At 49.2% G+C, this 19,183-nt stretch overlaps 1 protein-coding gene across 2 annotated transcripts in view; it reads left to right on the forward strand.

Annotated features, from left to right (window-relative positions):
• The window catches only part of LOC106612123 (glutamate receptor 1-like), a 344,456-nt gene that overhangs the window by 95,001 nt on the left and 230,272 nt on the right, over positions 1–19,183 (forward strand). For both annotated transcript variants that reach the window (XM_045724994.2, XM_082956056.1), the window contains exon 3: positions 14,595–14,834. In XM_045724994.2, coding sequence (XP_045580950.2) covers positions 14,595–14,834 — 240 coding nt within the window. The remainder of the gene's footprint in view (positions 1–14,594; positions 14,835–19,183) is intronic.

Below are 19,183 nucleotides of genomic sequence, written 5' to 3' on the forward strand. Positions count from 1 at the left end.
TTGGTACTGGTCCTGCTGTCTCTAAGGGTTTGGTACTGGTCCTGCTGTCTCTATGGGTTTGGTACTGGTCCTGCTGTCTCTAAGGGTTTGGTACTGGTCCTGCTGTCTCTAAGGGTTTGGTACAGGTCCTGTTGTCTCTAAGGGTTTTGTACTGTACTGGTCCTTCTGTCTCTAAGGGTTTGGTACTGTACTGGTCCTTCTGTCTCTAAGGGTTTGGTACTGTACTGGTCCTGCTGTCTCTATGGGTTTGGTACTGGTCCTGCTGTCTCTAAGGGTTTGGTACTGGTCCTGCTGTCTCTATGGGTTTGGTACTGGTCCTGCTGTCTCTATGGGTTTGGTACTGGGCCTGCTGTCTCTAAGGGTTTGGTACTGGTTCTGCTGTCTCTAAGGATTTGGTACTGTACTGGTCCCACTTTCTCTTTGGGTTTGGTACTGGTCCTGCTGTCCCTAAGGGTTTGGTACTGGTCCCACTGTCTCTTAGGGTTTGGTACTGGTCCTGCTGTCTCTAAGGGTTTGGTACTGGTCCCTCTGTCTCTAAGGGTTTGGTACTGGTCCTGCTGTCTCTAAGGGTTTGGTGCTGGTCCTGCTGTCTCTAAGGGTTTGGTACTGGTCCTGCTGTCTCTAAGGGTTTGGTACTGTACTGGTCCTTCTGTCTCTAAGGGTTTGGTACTGGTCCTGCTGTCTCTAAGGGTTTGGTACTGTACTGGTCCTGCAGTCTCTAAGGGTTTGGTACTGTACTGGTCCCACAGTTTCTAAGGGTTTGGTTCTGGTCCTGCTGTCTCTAAGGGTTTGGTACTGGTCCTTCTGTCTCTAAGGGTTTGGTACTGTACTGGTCCTGTTGTCTCTATGGGTTTGGTACTGGTCCTGTTGTCTCTAAGGGTTTGGTACTGGTCCTGTTGTCTCTAAGGGTCTGGTACTGGTCCTGCTGTCTCTAAGGTTCTGGTACTGGTCCTGCTGTCTCTATGGGTTTGGTACTGGTCCTGCTGTCTCTAAGGGTTTGGTACTGGTCCTGCTGTCTCTAAGGGTCTGGTACTGGTCCTGCTGTCACTATAGGTTTGGTACTGGTCCTGCTGTCTCTAAGGGTTTGGTACTGTACTGGTCCCACTGTATCTAATGGTTTGGTACTGGTCCTGTTGTCTCTAATGGTTTGGTACTGGTCCTGTTGTCTCTAAGGGTTTGGTACTGGGCCTGCTGTCTCTAAGGGTTTGGTACTGGTCCTGCTGTCTCTATGGGTTTGGTACTGGTCCTGCTGTCTCTAAGGGTTTGGTAATGGTCCCACTGTCTCTAAGGGTTTGGTACTGGTCCTGTTGTCTCTATGGGTTTGGTACTGGTCCTGTTGTCTCTAAGGGTTTTGGTACTGGTCCTGCTGTCTCTAAGGGTTTGGTAATGGTCCTACTGTCTCTAAGGGTTTGGTACTGGTCCTGTTGTCTCTATGGGTCTGGTACTGGTCCTGCTGTCTCTAAGGGTTTTGTACTGTACTGGTCCTTCTGTCTCTAAGGGTTTGGTACTGGTCCTGCTGTCTCTAAGGGTTTGGTACTGTACTGGTCTTGCAGTCTCTAAGGGTTTGGTACTGTACTGGTCCCACTGTTTCTAAGGGTTTGGTTCTGGTCCTGCTGTCTCTAAGGGTTTGGTACTGGTCCTTCTGTCTCTAACGGTTTGGTACTGGTCCTGCTGTCTCTAAGGGTTTGGTACTGGTCCTGTTGTCTCTAAGGGTTTGGTACTGGTCCTGCTCATCTCTAAGGGTTTGGTACTGGTCCTGCTGTCTCTAAGGTATTGGTACTGGTCCTGCTGTCTCTAAGGGTTTGTTACTGGTCCTGCTGTCTCTATGGGTTTGGTACTGGTCCTGTTGTCTGTAAGGGTTTGGTACTGGTCCTGCTGTCTCTAAGGGTTTGGTACTGTACTGGTCCTGCTGTCTCTAAGGGTTTGGTACTGGGCCTGCTGTCTCTATGGGTTTGGTACTGGTCCTGCTGTCTCTAAGGATTTGGTACTGATCCTGCTGTCTCTAATTGTTTGGTACTGGTCCTGCTGTCTCTAAGGGTTTGGTACTGTACTGGTCCTGTTGTCTCTATGGGTTTGGTACTGGTCCTGTTGTCTCTAAGGGTTTGGTACTGGGCCTGCTGTCTCTAAGGGTTTGGTACTGGTCCTGCTGTCTCTATGGGTTTGGTACTGGTCCTGCTGTCTCTAAGGGTTTGGTAATGGTCCCACTGTCTCTAAGGGTTTGGTACTGGTCCTGTTGTCTCTATGGGTTTGGTACTGGTCCTGTTGTCTCTAAGGGTTTGGTACTGGTCCTGCTGTCTCTAAGGGTTTGGTAATGGTCCCACTGTCTCTAAGGGTTTGGTACTGGTCCTGTTGTCTCTATGGGTTTGGTACTGGTCCTGTTGTCTCTAAGGGTTTGGTACTGGTCCTGCTGTCTCTAAGGGTTTGGTAATGGTCCTACTGTCTCTAAGGGTTTGGTACTGGTCCTGTTGTCTCTATGGGTCTGGTACTGGTCCTGCTGTCTCTAAGGGTTTGGTACTGTACTGGTCCTTCTGTCTCTAAGGGTTTGGTACTGGTCCTGCTGTCTCTAAGGGTTTGGTACTGTACTGGTCCTGCAGTCTCTAAGGGTTTGGTACTGTACTGGTCCCACTGTTTCTAAGGGTTTGGTTCTGGTCCTGCTGTCTCTAAGGGTTTGGTACTGGTCCTTCTGTCTCTAAGGGTTTGGTACTGGTCCTGCTGTCTCTAAGGGTTTGGTACTGGTCCTGTTGTCTCTAAGGGTTTGGTACTGGTCCTGCTCATCTCTAAGGGTTTGGTACTGGTCCTGCTGTCTCTAAGGTATTGGTACTGGTCCTGCTGTCTCTAAGGGTTTGTTACTGGTCCTGCTGTCTCTATGGGTTTGGTACTGGTCCTGTTGTCTGTAAGGGTTTGGTACTGGTCCTGCTGTCTCTAAGGGTTTAGTACTGTACTGGTCCTGCTGTCTCTAAGGGTTTGGTACTGGGCCTGCTGTCTCTATGGGTTTGGTACTGGTCCTGCTGTCTCTAAGGATTTGGTACTGATCATGCTGTCTCTAATTGTTTGGTACTGGTCCTGCTGTCTCTAAGGGTTTGGTACTGTACTGGTCCTGTTGTCTCTATGGGTTTGGTACTGGTCCTGTTGTCTCTAAAGGTTTGGTACTGGTCCTGTTGTCTCTAAGGGTCTGGTACTGGTCCTGCTGTCTCTAAGGTTCTGGTACTGGTCCTGCTGTCTCTATGGGTTTGGTACTGGTCCTGCTGTCTCTAAGGGTTTGGTACTGGTCCTGCTGTCTCTAAGGGTCTGGTACTGGTCCTGCTGTCACTATAGGTTTGGTACTGGTCCTTCTGTCTCTAAGGGTTTGGTACTGTACTGGTCCTTCTGTCTCTAAGGGTTTGGTACTGGTCCAGCTGTCTCTACGGGTTTGGTACTGGTCCTGCTGTCTCTACGGGTTTGGTACTGGTCCTGCTGTCTCTACGGGTTTGGTACTTTACTGGTCCCACTGTATCTAAGGGTTTGGTACTGGTCCTGCTGTCTCTAAGGGTTTGGTACTGGTCCAGCTGTCTCTAAGGGTTTGGTACTGGTCCTGCTGTCTCTAAGGGTTTGGTACTGGTCCTGCTGTCTCTAAGGGTTTGGTACTGTACTGGTCCTTCTGTCTCTAAGGGTTTGGTACTGTACTGGTCCTGCTGTCTCTAAGGGTTTGGTACTGTACTGGTCCCACTGTATCTAAGGGTTTGGTACTGGTCCTGCTGTCTCTAAGGGTTTGGTACTGGTCCTTCTGTCTCTAAGGGTTTGGTACTGGTCCTGCTGTCTCTAAGGGTTTGGTACTGGTCCTGTTGTCTCTAAGGGTTTGGTACTGGTCCTGCTGTCTCTAAGGGTTTGGTACTGGTCCTGCTGTCTCTAAGGGTTTGGTACTGGTCCTGTTGTCTCTAAGGGTTTGGTACTGGTCCTGTTGTCTCTAGGGGTTTGGTACTGGTCCTGTTGTCTCTAAGGGTTTGGTACTGGTCCTGCTGTCTCTAAGGGTTTGGTACTGGTCCTGCTGTCTCTATGGGTTTGGTACTGGTCCTGCTGTCTCTAAGGGTTTGGTAATGGTCCCGCTGTCTCTAAGGGTTTGGTACTGGTCCTGTTGTCTCTATGGGTTTGGTACTGGTCCTGTTGTCTCTAAGGGTTTGGTACTGGTCCTGCTGTCTCTAAGGGTTTGGTAATGGTCCTACTGTCTCTAAGGGTTTGGTACTGGTCCTGTTGTCTCTAAGGGTTTGGTACTGCTCCTGTTGTCTCTAAGGGTCTGGTACTGGTCCTGTTGTCTCTAAGGGTTTGGTACTGGTCCTGTTGACTCTAAGGGTCTGGTACTGGTCCTGTTGTCTCTATGTGTTTGGTACTGGTCCTGTTGTCTCTATGGGTTTGGTGCTGGTCCTGTTGTCTCTAAGGGTTTGGTACTGGTCCTGCTGTCTCTAAGGGTTTGGTAATGGTCCTACTGTCTCTAAGGGTTTGGTACTGGTCCTGTTGTCTCTAAGGGTTTGGTACTGGTCCTGTTGTCTCTAAGGGTCTGGTACTGGTCCTGTTGTCTCTATGGGTTTGGTACTGGTCCTGTTGTCTCTAATGGTTTGGTACTGGTCCTGTTGTCTCTAAGGGTCTGGTACTGGTCCTGTTGTCTCTATGGGTTTGTACTGGTCCTGCTGTCTCTAAGGGTTTGGTACTGGTCCTGTTGTCTCTAAGGGTTTGGTACTGGTCCTGTTGTCTCTAAGGGTCTGGTACTGGTCCTGCTGTCTCTATGGGTTTGGTACTGGTCCTGCTGTCTCTATGGGTTTGGTACTGGTCCTGCTGACTCTATGGGTTTGGTACTGGTCCTGCTGTCTCTATGGGTTTGGTACTGGTCCTGCTGTCTCTATGGGTTTGGTACTGGTCCGGCTGTCTCTAAGGGTTTGGTACTGGTTCTGCTGTCTCTAAGGGTTTGGTACTGGTCCTTCTGTCTCTAAGGGTTTGGTACTGTACTGGTCCTTCTGTCTCTAAGGGTTTGGTACTGGTCCTGCTGTCTCTAAGGGTTTGGTACTGGTCCTGCTGTCTCTAAGGGTTTGGTACTGTACTGGTCCCACTGTATCTAAGGTTTTGGTACTGGTCCTGCTGTCTCTAAGGGTTTGGTACTGGTCCTGCTGTCTCTAAGGGTTTGGTACTGGTCCTGCTGTCTCTAAGGGTTTGGTACTGTACTGGTCCTTCTGTCTCTAAGGTTTTGGTACTGGTCCTGCTGTCTCTAAGGGTTTGGTACTGTACTGGTCCCACTGTATCTAAGGGTTTGGTACTGGTCCTGCTGTCTCTAAGGGTTTGGTACTGGTCGTTCTGTCTCTAAGGGTTTGGTACTGGTCTTGCTGTCTCTAAGGGTTTGGTACTGGTACTGTTGTCTCTAAGGGTTTGGTACTGGTCCTGCTGTCTCTAAGGGTTTGGTACTGGTCCTGCTGTCTCTAAGGGTATGGTACTGGTCCTGCTGTCTCTAAGGGTTTGGTACTGGTCCTGCTGTCTCTATGGGTTTGGTACTGGTCCTGTTGTCTCTAAGGGTTTGGTACTGGGCCTGCTGTCTCTAAGGGTTTGGTACTGGTCCTGCTGTCTCTAAGGGTTTGGTACTGGGCCTGCTGTCTCTATGGGTTTGGTACTGGTCCTGCTGTCTCTAAGGATTTGGTACTGGTCCTGCTGTCTCTAAGGGTTTGGTACTGGTCCTGCTGTCTCTAAGGGTTTGGTACTGTACTGGTCCTGTTGTCTCTATGGGTTTGGTACTGGTCCTGTTGTCTCTAAGGGTTTGGTACTGGTCCTGTTGTCTCTAAGGGTCTGGTACTGGTCCTGCTGTCTCTAAGGGTCTGGTACTGGTCCTGCTGTCTCTATAGGTTTGGTACTGGTCCTGCTGTCTCTAAGGGTTTGGTACTGTACTGGTCCCACTGTATCTAAGGGTTTGGTACTGGTCCTGTTGTCTCTATGGGTTTGGTACTGGTCCTGTTGTCTCTAAGGGTTTGGTACTGGTCCTGCTGTCTCTAAGGGTTTGGTACTGGTCCTGTTGTCTCTAAGGGTCTGGTACTGTTCCTGTTGTCTCTAAGGGTTTGGTGATGGTCCTGTTGTCTCTAAGGGTTTGGTACTGGTCCTGTTGTCTCTAAGGGTTTGGTACTGGTCCTGCTGTCTCTAAGGGTTTGGTACTGGTCCTGTTGTCTCTAAGGGTTTGGTACTGGTCCTGTTGTCTCTAAGGGTTTGGTACTGGTCCTGTTGTCTCTAAGGGTTTGGTACTGGTCCTGTTGTCTCTAAGGGTTTGGTACTGGTCCTGCTGTCTCTAAGGGTTTGGTACTGGTCCTGTTGTCTCTAAGGGTTTGGTACTGGTCCTGTTGTCTCTAAGGGTTTGGTACTGGTCCTGCTGTCTCTATGGGTTTGGTACTGGTCCTGCTGTCTCTATAGGTTTGGTACTGGTCCTGTTGTCTCTAAGGGTTTGGTACTGGTCCTGCTGTCTCTATGGTTTTGGTACTGGTCCTGCTGTCTCTAAGGGTTTGGTAATGGTCCCACTGTCTCTAATGGTTTGGTACTGGTCCTGTTGTCTCTATGGGTTTGGTACTGGTCCTGTTGTCTCTAAGGGTTTGGTACTGGTCCTGCTGTCTCTAAGGGTTTGGTACTGGTCCTGTTGTCTCTATGGGTTTGGTACTGGTCCTGTTGTCTCTAAGGGTTTGGTACTGGTCCTGCTGTCTCTAAGGGTTTGGTACTGGTCCTGTTGTCTCTATGGGTTTGGTACTGGTCCTGTTGTCTCTAAGGGTCTGGTACTGGTCCTGTTGTCTCTATGGGTTTGGTACTGGTCCTGCTGTCTCTATGGGTTTGGTACTGGTCCTGTTGTCTCTAAGGGTTTGGTACTGGTCCTGCTGTCTCTATGGGTTTGGTACTGGTCCTGCTGTCTCTAAGGATTTGGTACTGTACTGGTCCTGCTGTCTCTATGGGTTTGGTACTGGTCCTGTTGTCTCTAAGGGTTTGGCACTGTACTGGTCCTTCTGTCTCTAAGGGTTTGGTACTGGTCCTGCTGTCCATAAGCGTTTGGTACTGGTCCTGCTGTCTCTACGTGTTTGGTACTTTACTGGTCCCACTGTATCTAAGGGTTTGGTACTGGTCCTGCTGTCTCTAAGGGTTTTGTACTGGTCCTGCTGTCTCTAAGGGTTTGGTACTGGTCCTGTTGTCTCTAAGGGTTTGGTACTGGTCCTGCTGTCTCTAAGGGTTTGGTACTGTACTGGTCCTCCTGTCTCTAAGGGTTTGGTACTGGTCCTGCTGTCTCTAAGGGTTTGGTACTGTACTGGTCCTGCTGTCTCTAAGGGTTTGGTACTGTACTGGTCCCACTGTATCTAAGGGTTTGGTACTGTTCCTGCTGTCTCTAAGGGTTTGGTACTGGTCCTTCTGTCTCTAAGGGTTTGGTACTGGTCCTGCTGTCTCTAAGGGTTTGGTACTGGTCTTGTTGTCTCTAAAGGTTTGCTACTGGTCCTGCTGTCTCTAAGGGTTTGGTACTGGTCCTGCTGTCTCTAAGGGTTTGGTACTGGTCCTGCTGTCTCTAAGGGTTTGGTACTGGTCCTGCTGTCTCTATGGGTTTGGTACTGGTCCTGTTGTATCTAAGGGTTTGGTACTGGTCCTGCTGTCTCTAAGGGTTTGGTACTGTACTGGTCCTGCTGTCTCTAAGGGTTTGGTACTTGGCCTGCTGTCTCTATGGGTTTGGTACTGGTCCTGCTGTCTCTAAGGATTTGGTACTGGTCCTGCTGTCTCTAAGGGTTTGGTACTGGTCTTGCTGTCTCTAAGGGTTTGGTACTGTCATGGTCCTGTTGTCTCTATGGGTTTGGTACTGGTCCTGTTGTCTCTAAGGGTTTGGTACTGGTCCTGTTGTCTCTAAGGGTCTGGTACTGGTCCTGCTGTTTCTAAGGGTCTGGTACTGGTCCTGCTGTCTCTATAGGTTTGGTACTTGTCCTGCTGTCTCTAAGGGTTTGGTACTGTACTGGTCCCACTGTATCTAAGGGTTTGGTACTGGTCCTGTTGTCTCTATGGGTTTGGTACTGGTCCTGTTGTCTCTAAGGGTTTGGTACTGGTCCTGCTGTCTCTAAGGGTTTGGTACTGGTCCTGTTGTCTCTAAGGGTCTGGTACTGGTCCTGTTGTCTCTAAGGGTTTGGTAATGGTCCTGTTGTCTCTAAGGGTTTGGTACTGGTCCTGTTGTCTCTAAGGGTTTGGTACTGGTCCTGCTGTCTCTAAGGGTTTGGTACTGGTCCTGTTGTCTCTAAGGGTTTGGTACTGGTCCTGTTGTCTCTAAGGGTTTGGTACTGGTCCTGTTGTCTCTAAGGTTTTGGTACTGGTCCTGCTGTCTCTAAGGGTTTGGTACTGGTCCTGCTGTCTCCAAGGGTTTGGTACTGGTCCTGTTGTCTCCAAGGGTTTGGTACTGGTCCTGCTGTCTCTATGGGTTTGGTACTGGTCCTGCTGTCTCTAAGGGTTTGGTAATGGTCCCGCTGTCTCTAAGGGTTTGGTACTGGTCCTGTTGTCTCTATGGGTTTGGTACTGGTCCTGTTGTCTCTAAGGGTTTGGTACTGGTCCTGCTGTCTCTAAGGGTTTGGTACTGGTCCTGTTGTCTCTATGGGTTTGGTACTGGTCCTGTTGTCTCTAAGGGTTTGGTACTGGTCCTGTTGTCTCTAAGGGTCTGGTACTGGTCCTGTTGTCTCTATGGGTTTGGTACTGGTCCTGCTGTCTCTATGGGTTTGGTACTGGTCCTGTTGTCTCTAAGGGTTTGGTACTGGTCCTGCTGTCTCTATGGGTTTGGTACTGGTCCTGCTGTCTCTAAGGATTTGGTACTGTACTAATCCTGCTGTCTCTAAGGGTTTGGTACTGGTCCTGTTGTATCTATGGGTTTGGTTCTGGTCCTGTTGTCTTTAAGGGTTTGGTACTGGTCCTGTTGTCTCTAAGGGTTTGGTACTGGTCCTGCTGTCTCTAAGGGTTTGGTACTGGTCCTGTTGTCTCTAAGGGTTTGGTACTGGTCCTGCTGTCTCTATGGGTTTGGTACTGGTCCTGCTGTGTCTAAGGATTTGGTACTGTACTGGTCCTGCTGTCTCTAAGGGTTTGGTACTGGTCCCACTGTCTCTTAGGGTTTGGTACTGGTCCTGCTGTCTCCAAGGGTTTGGTACTGGTCCCTCTGTCTCTTAGGGTTTGGTACTGGTCCTGTTGTCTCTAAGGGTTTGGTACTGGTCCTGTTGTCTCTAAGGGTTTGGTACTGGTCCTGCTGTCTCTATGGGTTTGGTACTGGTCCTGCTGTCTCTATGGGTTTGGTACTGGTCCTGCTGTCTCTAAGGATTTGGTACTGTACTGGTCCTGCTGTCTCTAAGGGTTTGGTACTGGTCCTGCTGTCTCTAAGGGTTTGGTACTGGTCCCGCTGTCTCTTAGGGTTTGGTACTGGTCCTGTTGTCTCTAAGGTTTTGGTACTGGTCCTGTTGTCTCTAAGGGTTTGGTACTGGTCCTGCTGTCTCTAAGGGTTTGGTACTGGTCCTGCTGTCTCTGTGGGTTTGGTACTGGTCCTGCTGTCTCTATGGATTTGGTACTGGTCCTGCTGTCTCTAAGGATTTGGTACTGTACTGGTCCTGCTGTCTCTAAGGGTTTGGTACTGGTTCTGCTGTCTCTAAGGGTTTGGTACTGGTCCCACTGTCTCTTAGGGTTTGGTACTGGTCCTGTTGTCTCTAAGGGTTTTGTACTGGTCCTGTTGTCTCTAAGGGTTTGGTACTGGTCCTGCTGTCTCTATGGGTTTGGTACTGGTCCTGCTGTCTCTATGGGTTTGGTACTGGTCCTGCTGTCTCTAAGGATTTGGTACTGTACTGGTCCTGCTGTCTCTAAGGGTTTGGTACTGGTCCCGCTGTCTCTTAGGGTTTGGTACTGGTCCTGTTGTCTCTAAGGTTTTGGTACTGGTCCTGTTGTCTCTAAGGGTTTGGTACTGGTCCTGCTGTCTCTAAGGGTTTGGTACTGGTCCTGTTGTCTCTAAGGGTTTGGTACTGGTCCTGCTGTCTCTATGGGTTTGGTACTGGTCCTGCTGTCTTTAAGGATTTGGTACTGTACAGGTCCTGCTGTCTCTAAGGGTTTGGTACTGGTCCGACTGTCTCTTAGGGTTTGGTACTGGTCCTGCTGTCTCTAAGGGTTTGGTACTGGTCCCACTGTCTCTTAGGGTTTGGTACTGGTCCTGTTGTCTATAAGGGTTTGGTACTGGTCCTGTTGTCTCTAAGGGTTTGGTACTGGTCCTGCTGTCTCTGTGGGTTTGGTACTGGTCCTGCTGTCTCTATGGATTTGGTACTGGTCCTGCTGTCTCTAAGGATTTGGTACTGTACTGGTCCTGCTGTCTCTAAGGGTTTGGTACTGGTTCTGCTGTCTCTAAGGGTTTGGTACTGGTCCCACTGTCTCTTAGGGTTTGGTACTGGTCCTGTTGTCTCTAAGGGTTTTGTACTGGTCCTGTTGTCTCTAAGGGTTTGGTACTGGTCCTGCTGTCTCTATGGGTTTGGTACTGGTCCTGCTGTCTCTAAGGGTTTGGTACTGGTCCCTCTGTCTCTTAGGGTTTGGTACTGGTCCTGTTGTCTTTAAGGGTTTGGTACTGGTCCTGTTGTCTCTAAGGGTTTGGTACTGGTCCTGATGTCTCTATGGGTTTGGTACTGGTCCTGCTGTCTCTATGGGTTTGGTTCTGGTCCTGCTGTCGCTAAGGATTTGGTACTGTACTGGTCCTGCTGTCTCTAAGGGTTTGGTACTGGTCCTGCTGTCTCTAAGGGTTTGGTACTGGTCCCACTGTCTCTTAGGGTTTGGTACTGGTCCTGTTGTCTCTAAGGGTTTGGTACTGGTCCTGTTGTCTCTAAGGGTTTGGTACTGGTCCTGCTGTCTCTAAGGGTTTGGTACTGGTCCTGTTGTCTCTAAGGGTTTGGTACTGGTCCTGCTGTCTCTATGGGTTTGGTACTGGTCCTGCTGTCTCTAAGGATTTGGTACTGTACAGGTCCTGCTGTCTCTAAGGGTTTGGTACTGGTCCCACTGTCTCTTAGGGTTTGGTACTGGTCCTGCTGTCTCTAAGGGTTTGGTACTGGTCCCGCTGTCTCTTAGGGTTTGGTACTGGTCCTGTTGTCTCTAAGGGTTTTGTACTGGTCCTGTTGTCTCTAAGGGTTTGGTACTGGTCCTGCTGTCTCTTCGGGATTGGTACTGGTCCTGCTGTCTCTATGGGTTTGGTACTGGTCCTGCTGTCTCTAAGGATTTGGTACTGTACTGGTCCTGCTGTCTCTAAGGGTTTGGTACTGGTCCTGCTGTCTCTAAGGGTTTGGTACTGGTCCCACTGTCTCTTAGGGTTTGGTACTGGTCCTGTTGTCTCTAAGGGTTTGGTACTGGTCCTGTTGTCTCTAAGGGTTTGGTACTGGTCCTGCTGTCTCTATGGGTTTGGTACTGGTCCTGCTGTCTCTATGGGTTTGGTACTGGTTCTGCTGTCTCTATGGGTTTGGTACTGGTCCTGCTGTCTCTATGGGTTTGGTACTGGTCCTGCTGTCTCTATGGGTTTGGTACTGTACTGGTTCTGCTGTCTCTATGGGTTTGGTACTGGTCCTGCTGTCTCTAAGGGTTTGGTACTGGTCCTGCTGTCTCTATGGGTTTGGTACTGGTTCTGCTGTCTCTATGGGTTTGGTACTGGTCCTGCTGTCTCTATGGGTTGGGTACTGGTCCTGCTGTCCCTATGGGTTTGGTACTGGTCCTGCTGTCTCTATGGGTTTGGTACTGTTCCTGCTGTCTCTATAGGTTTGGTACTGGTCCTGCTGTCTCTAAGGGTTTGGTACTGGTCCTGCTGTCTCTATGGGTTTGGTACTGTACTGGTCCCACTGTCTCTATGGGTTGGGTACTGGTCCTGCTGTCTCTATGGGTTTGGTACTGGTCCTGCTGTCTCTATGGGTTTGGTACTGGTTCTGCTGTCTCTATGGGTTTGGTACTGGTCCTGCTGTCTCTATGGGTTTGGTACTGTACTGGTCCCACTGTCTCTATGGGTTGGGTACTGGTCCTGCTGTCCCTATGGGTTTGGTACTGGTCCTGCTCTCTCTATGGGTTTGGTACTGTTCCTGCTGTCTCTATAGGTTTGGTACTGGTCCTGCTGTCTCTAAGGGTTTGGTACTGGTCCTGCTGTCTCTATGGGTTTGGTACTGTACTGGTCCCACTGTCTCTATGGGTTGGGTACTGGTCCTGCTGTCTCTATAGGTTTGGTACTGGTTCTGCTGTCTCTAAGTGTTTGGTACTGGTCCTGTTGTCTCTAAGGGTTTGGTACTGGTTCTGCTGTCTCTAAGGGTTTGGTACTGGTCCTGTTGTCTCTAAGGGTTTGGTACTGGTCCTGCTGTCTCTAAGGGTTTGGTACTGGTTCTGCTGTCTCTAAGGTTTTGGTACTGGTTCTGCTGTCTCTAAGGCCTATAACTGGAGCAGCAGACTCAGGCAGACGATCACAGATCATATGAATATAGATTATTTATTATACCTGGTGTATCAGGTCATCATTCCAGATGAGCTGAAGAGTGTGAATGGTTGAATGGTGAAACCAAGTCTTCCATTGGCTTTCTGTTGAGGTGCTGGTGCAGTAATCTTGCCTTACAAAATGGCAGTAGAAAAATGACATTTACAAGAGTGGGAATTAACACCAGAGCATCACGGGACCATGGGAGTGTCCAGGTGCAAGTAGGCTAGTCTATTTCAGGGAGCACTCTACGTAGGGTGAGTCACCATGCATTTGGAACACACAAACACACACACACACACACACACACACACACACACACACACACACACACACACACACACACACACACACACACACACACACACACACACACACACACACACACACGTGGCCTGGAGAATGCTGTTCTTTCTACAGATGGGCAGGCCTACTGGGTAGCAGCCATCTCTGTCTGTTCCCTCCACTCCCTCTCTCGGCCCCTCCCCTTGGCCCCTCCCCTTGCTCCCTCTCCTCAGCCCCTCTCCTCTCTATAATCTGGCCCTAGGCTTTGAACAGGTTGAACAGGCTGGAGACTCAATCTGTTGGGTGAATACAGAGGAACATGAGGCCTGGCCTACCCACAGACAAGACGTAGCAGAAAATAACCCAGTCCCAGACCAGACCAGAGCAGGCCAGAGCTGAGAGGGCAAAGAGAGCAGCACACTGCCAGAGCAGAGATAGCAGAGATAGAGATATGTTGTAGTGTAGTGGAAAGAGAGCAGAGATAGCAGAGATAGAGATGTGTTGTCTGTAGTGGAAAGAGAGGAGAGATAGCAGAGATAGAGATGTGTTGTACTGTAGTGGAAAGAGAGGAGAGAGAATGTTGTAGTGGAGTGGAAAGAGAGGAGAGATAGCAGAGATAGAGATGTCTTGTACTGTAGTGGAAAGAGAGGAGAGATAGCAGAGATAGAGATGTGTTGTACTGTAGTGGAAAGAGAGCAGAGATAGCAGAGATAGAGATGCATTGTACTGTAGTGGAAAGAGAGGAGAGATAGCAGCGATAGAGATGTGTTGTAGTGGAGTGGAAAGAGAGGAGAGATAGAGATGTGTTTTACTGTAGTGGAAAGAGAGGAGAGATAGCAGAGATAGAGTTGTGTTGTAGTGTAGTGGAAAGAGAGCAGAGATTGAGATGTGTTGTACTGTAGTGGAAAGAGAGGAGAGATAGCAGAGATAGAGATGTGTTGTACTGTAGTGGAAAGAGAGAAGAGATAGCAGAGATAGATATGTGTTGTACTGTAGTGGAAAGAGAGAAGAGATAGCAGAGATAGAGATGTGTTGTAGTGTAGTGGAAAGAGAGGAGAGATAGCAGAGATAGAGATGTGTTGTACTGTAGTGGAAAGAGAGGAGAGATAGCAGAGATAGAGATGTGTTGTACTGTAGTGGAAAGAGAGGAGAGAGAGTGTTGTAGTGGAGTGGAAAGAGAGCAGAGATAGAGATGTGTTGTACTGTGGTGGAAAGAGAGCAGAGATAGCAGAGATAGAGATGTGTTGTACTGTAGTGGAAAGAGAGCAGAGATAGCAGAGATAGATATGTGTTGTAGTAAAGATTTGTTTTCCATGCCATTATAGCCCCTTGAATTGAATTGAGAGAGCCCAGAGGAATCATTGACTCAGGGAATCATGAGCACTGCTGACATGTCAGTGGAACCAGAGGATGCATTGATTCATCTCTCCTCTCCTCGTGTCCATTCTTCACCATGTTCCACCTCTCACAGTAGACAGAATGCCCATCATGCTACCATGGTACTTACAGTTACCCTAATCTGTGCAGAATATATCTTGCAATGTACAGGTCTTCAAAATGTGAATCTAAATACGAAAAAGTCTAACAATGTCATCTCCCTCCTCCCTCTCTACCCCTCCTCCCTCTCTACCCCTCCTCTCCCCCCCTCGACCACCTCCCCTCCTCCCTCCTCCCTCCCCTCCTCTCTTACCCACTCTCCTCCCCCCTCCCCCTCCTCTCCCACCCTCTCTCCTCGCCCTCCCTCTCCCTCCCCCTCCCGCCCCCGCGTCCTCTCCCTCTCTCCTTTTCTCTCACCACCCCCTCTCCCCCTCCCTCTCTCGCTCTGTCTTCCCACTCTCCTTCGCCCCAGTCTGTTCCCAGTTCTCTAAAGGTGTCTATGCCATCATTGGCCTCTACGACAGGAAGACGGTCAACATGCTGATGTCGTTCTGCGGGGCGCTGCACGTGTGTTTTGTCACGCCTTCCTTCCCCATCGAGACGGCCAACCAGTTTGTGATCCAGCTGAGACCCGAGCTACAGGACACTCTGGTGGGGGTCATAGACCACTACGGATGGACCAAGTTCGTCTACATGTACAGCTCTGACTCTGGTGAGTAGAGGGGTCAAAGGTGAAATTATGTATTCACTGAATAGTGTCTGCATGTGATTGAACAGCTGTACTGGGTTGGCCTGGTTCTTCTTTCAACATAGTTGCTGGGACCATGCTGGAAAGGACAGTGTAAAGGGACATATCAGTGCCAGCTCAGTAGAGTTCTGGTTGGCCCTGTAGTGTTAAAAGGGCATATCAACATCAGAATGATGCACAAATATAAGACAGAACATATGCCATTTAGCAGAAACATACAGGCACACGGTCATTCTTTTTTATGTATGGGTGGTCCCGGGAATCGAACCGATTATCCTGGCGCTGCAAGCTGTACCTACTGAGCTACAGAGGACCACGACGTTACCAAAAAGCACTACCACTGGCTGGTTTCTCAAGCTTGTCAAGGAGACCAAGTGACAGAGTAGTGAAACAGAGTGATATTCAGCTGACTATCCAGGCTAATAGACGGGGGACTTGCTGGAGGTTTGGTAGGATCGCTGGGTCACAGGGTATGACGTTCCAGGTGAGGTGCAGGAATAGCTTTAGAAATGGAACATGAACCTGTAAAAGCTGCTCGCTAGAGAACGTTGGACACACACACAAGCACAGACACACACACAAACGTACGTACGCACATACGTGTACGCACACACACACAAACACACACAATACACACCTCCTGCACACAACTCAAAGGTCCTGTCTTGTGCAAGACATCAGTTGTCATACCGACCACAGTTAGTCATTCAATGATTGCCATGGTGACAGCGGAGGGGTAAGGAGAAGCCATTGTGTCCTTTCACAATGAAAAGCCTTTTAAGCCACGACTCTAGGAAGCACCTGCATATGGACAGTCAACGCTCACACAGACATATCGAGCAGACACAGACTGAGGGAGGAAGAAGAGAGTCACACAGGGACAGTCAACGCTCACACAGACATATCGAGCAGACACAGACTGAGGGAGGAAGAAGAGAGTCACACAGGGACAGTCAACGCTCACACAGACATATCGAGCAGACACAGACTGAGGGAGGAAGAAGAGAGTCACACAGGGACAGTCAACGCTCACACAGACATATCGAGCAGACACAGACTGAGGGAGGAAGAAGAGAGTCACGCAGACAACACAAACACATAAATAATGATATATCACACGGAGGAGAGAGTTGAACGTGTCTACCATCTCTAATTGTGGTACACACTGCCCATGTCAGGGTATTTGTAAAACACATATTTTAGTTGCTTGCTTTTCAGTGCAAACACACCCGGAGAAAGAAATGACGCACCTGTCCACACCAGGTGTGTTTTACCTCCGTCCCTCCCCCTCTCTCGCCTCCTCTCCCCTCCTCCCCTTCTCCCCTCCCTGTCCATCCGTAGCCAATCAGCTGTAGCCTACCCATAATGCTGTGCCATCTGTCCCAGGTGTTTAGTGTTTCAGAGCATAACTGTCAAGCTACACTAAACTCTCTGCGTACCCTGGCTGTGTGTGTGTGTGTGTGTGTGTGTGTGTGTGTGTGTGTGTGTGTGTGTGTGTGTGTGTGTGTGTGTGTGTGTTGTGACTGCTGAGTGATGTCACACTCTTTGAAATAAAGCCAGATTAATGACCACTGTGAGACCTTGGTAAATTGTCAGTCTGTCTGGACACATAACAGGACTGTGACAGAGGTGATTGGTCCTTGTGATGCATAGTAGCCATGATAGTTAGAGCAACTCCTCATGTCCCATGATCCTTCATCAGCCAGTGAGGGACTGCAGGGCCATTAACCCTGCTGTTTGTATGTTGTTGTGTGGGTTTGTGTATGTGTGGTGTGTATGTATGTGTGTGTAAAGCCATTGTAAAGCCCCCCCGTAGTAATTGAGTGGTGGAATGGAGGGTTCTGGAATCCATATCATCATCCATATTGCCTCCTGTTGCCTGGATACTACTCTCCAGCTGTGTGTCCAAAGGGTTATTTTAAGCCTGTAAGAAAAACCTGTGTTTGTGCGATTATAGTGTGTGTGTTTCTTCTGGTATGGTGTGTGTGTGTGTGTCTGTGTGCCTGCAGGTCTTCAGGTTGTTGTAGATGGCACTTTGTTCCTTATCACAGGGTTAAATAGAGATATGCAGACAGGCATCTTTGTCAGTGTAGATGAAAGCAGTCTGTGTTTAGTCCCCAGGGGGGCTCTGCCTCTTTGGTATGCTGATTCGAGATTCTCCATCCATTGGTATGTAGGGCTGGATGTGGATTACAGTTGAATGCCTGGGGGAGAGATTTCCGTAGCCATACATTTATGTATACCTGTACATTCTGTGTGTTCATGCAGGTATTTCTTGTTGCTCATATTTCAGCACCCTGGCATTCAAAAAGACTCTTTGTTTATGTCATATTACCATCTGTCTACACAGCCCAAAAAGCTTTATGGTCTAATATATTTACAACTTCCCTTTACAAATATTACTTTTTAAGTGCTTTAACTGGAGAGATGGGTGGCACCCTATTTCCTAATGTAGTGCACAATAAAGGGAATAGGGAGGCAAAACGAGTGAAAGCAGAGATACATCTCTCTGAGTGTTGCCATTTTCTTGCAGTCGCAGGGATTTTAATACTATTTTCACCCAAGATAACACCTGTGTAGATGTGCTATTAAGCAACTGTCGGTAACTAAAGAAATGTAAATTCCATTAAAACCCTCATAAACGATATTCACAAAATGGTCCTTCAAAAAAGTTTATATTCTCTCTCTCTCTCTCTCTCCCTTGCTTTCCCACGCTCTCCCTCTCTCTCTCTCTCTCTCTCTCTTGCTCTCCCTCACTCTCCCTCTCTCTCTCTTGCTCTCCCTCTGTCTTTCTCGCTCTCACTTTCATTCTCTTGCTCACTTTCTCTCTCTCTCCCCCCTGCTCTCTCCCTCGCTCTCCCTCACTCTCCCTCTCTCCCCGCTCTCCCTCGCTCTCCCTCATTCTCTCTCTCTCGCTCTCCCTCTCTCTCACTCACTCTCTCTCACTCTCTCTCTCTCTCTCTCTCTCTCTCTCGCTCTCCCTCTCTCTCTCTCTCTCTCTCTCTCTCTCACTCTCTCTCTCTCTCTCTGTCTCTCCTGTTTCTCTCTCCGCTCTCTCTCTTCTCTCGCTCTCCCTCTCTCTCTCGCTCTCTCTCTCCTGTTTCTCTCTTCGCTCTCTCTCCCTTCTCTCGCTTTCACTCTCTCCCTCTCTCGCTCTCCCTCTCTCTCGCTCTCTCTCTTTCACTCTCTCTCCCCTCTCTCTCTCCCCTCTCTCGCTCTCTCCCTCTCCCCCCTCTCTTGCTCTCTCCCCTCTCTCGCTCTCTTGCTCTCTCTCCCTCTGCTCTCTCTCTCTCTCTGCTCTCTCTCCCTCGCTCTCCCTGCTCTCTCTACCCTCTCGCTCTCCCTGCTCTCTTTTCCCACGTGTCGGTACCCCCATGTGTTAGTCAAATTAGTTCTTATGAGGGCCAGATTCCAACAGAAAGTTGAGCAGGAAAATATAGTTTTTTCTGTCTGAAACTATACCTTGAAACAGAGGAGTTGACAGTGGTCCTGAAACTAACCACTCTGAAACAGAGGAGTTGACAGTGGTCCTGAAACTAACCACTCTGCAACAGAGGAGTTGACAGTGGTCCTGAAACTAACCACTCTGAAACAGAGGAGTTGACAGTGGTCCTGAAACTAACCCCTCTGAAACAGAGGAGTTGACAGTGGTCCTGAAACTAACCGCTCTGAAACAGAGGAGTTGACAGTGGTCCTGAAACGAACCGCTCTGAAACAGAGGAGTTGACAGTGGTCCTGAAACGAACCGCTCTGAAACAGAGGAGTTGACAGTGGTCCTGAAACGAACCGCTCTGAAACAGAGGAGTTGACAGTGGTCCTGAAACGAACCGCTCTGAAACAGAGGAGTTGACAGTGGTCCTGAAACGAACCGCTCTGAAACAGAGGAGTTGACAGTGGTCCTGAAACGAACCGCTCTGAAACAGAGGAGTTGACAGTGGTCCTGAAACTAACCGCTCTGCAACAGAGGAGTTGACAGTGGTCCTGAAACTAACCGCTCTGAAACAGAGGAGTTGACAGTGGTCCTGAAACTAACCGCTCTGCAACAGAGGAGTTGACAGTGGTCCTGAAACGAACCGCTCTGAAACAGAGGAGTTGACAGTGGTCCTGAAACGAACCGCTCTGAAACAGAGGAGTTGACAGTGGTCCTGAAACGAACCGCTCTGAAACAGAGGAGTTGACAGTGGTCCTGAAACTAACCGCTCTGAAACAGAGGAGTTGACAGTGGTCCTGAAACTAACCGCTCTGAAACAGAGGAGTTGACAGTGGTCCTGAAACTAACCGCTCTGCAACAGAGGAGTTGACAGTGGTCCTGA

Source organism: Salmo salar, chromosome 09 (genome assembly GCF_965601325.2).
Source record: "Salmo salar chromosome 09, fSalSal1, whole genome shotgun sequence".
Lineage (NCBI taxonomy): Eukaryota > Metazoa > Chordata > Actinopteri > Salmoniformes > Salmonidae > Salmo > Salmo salar.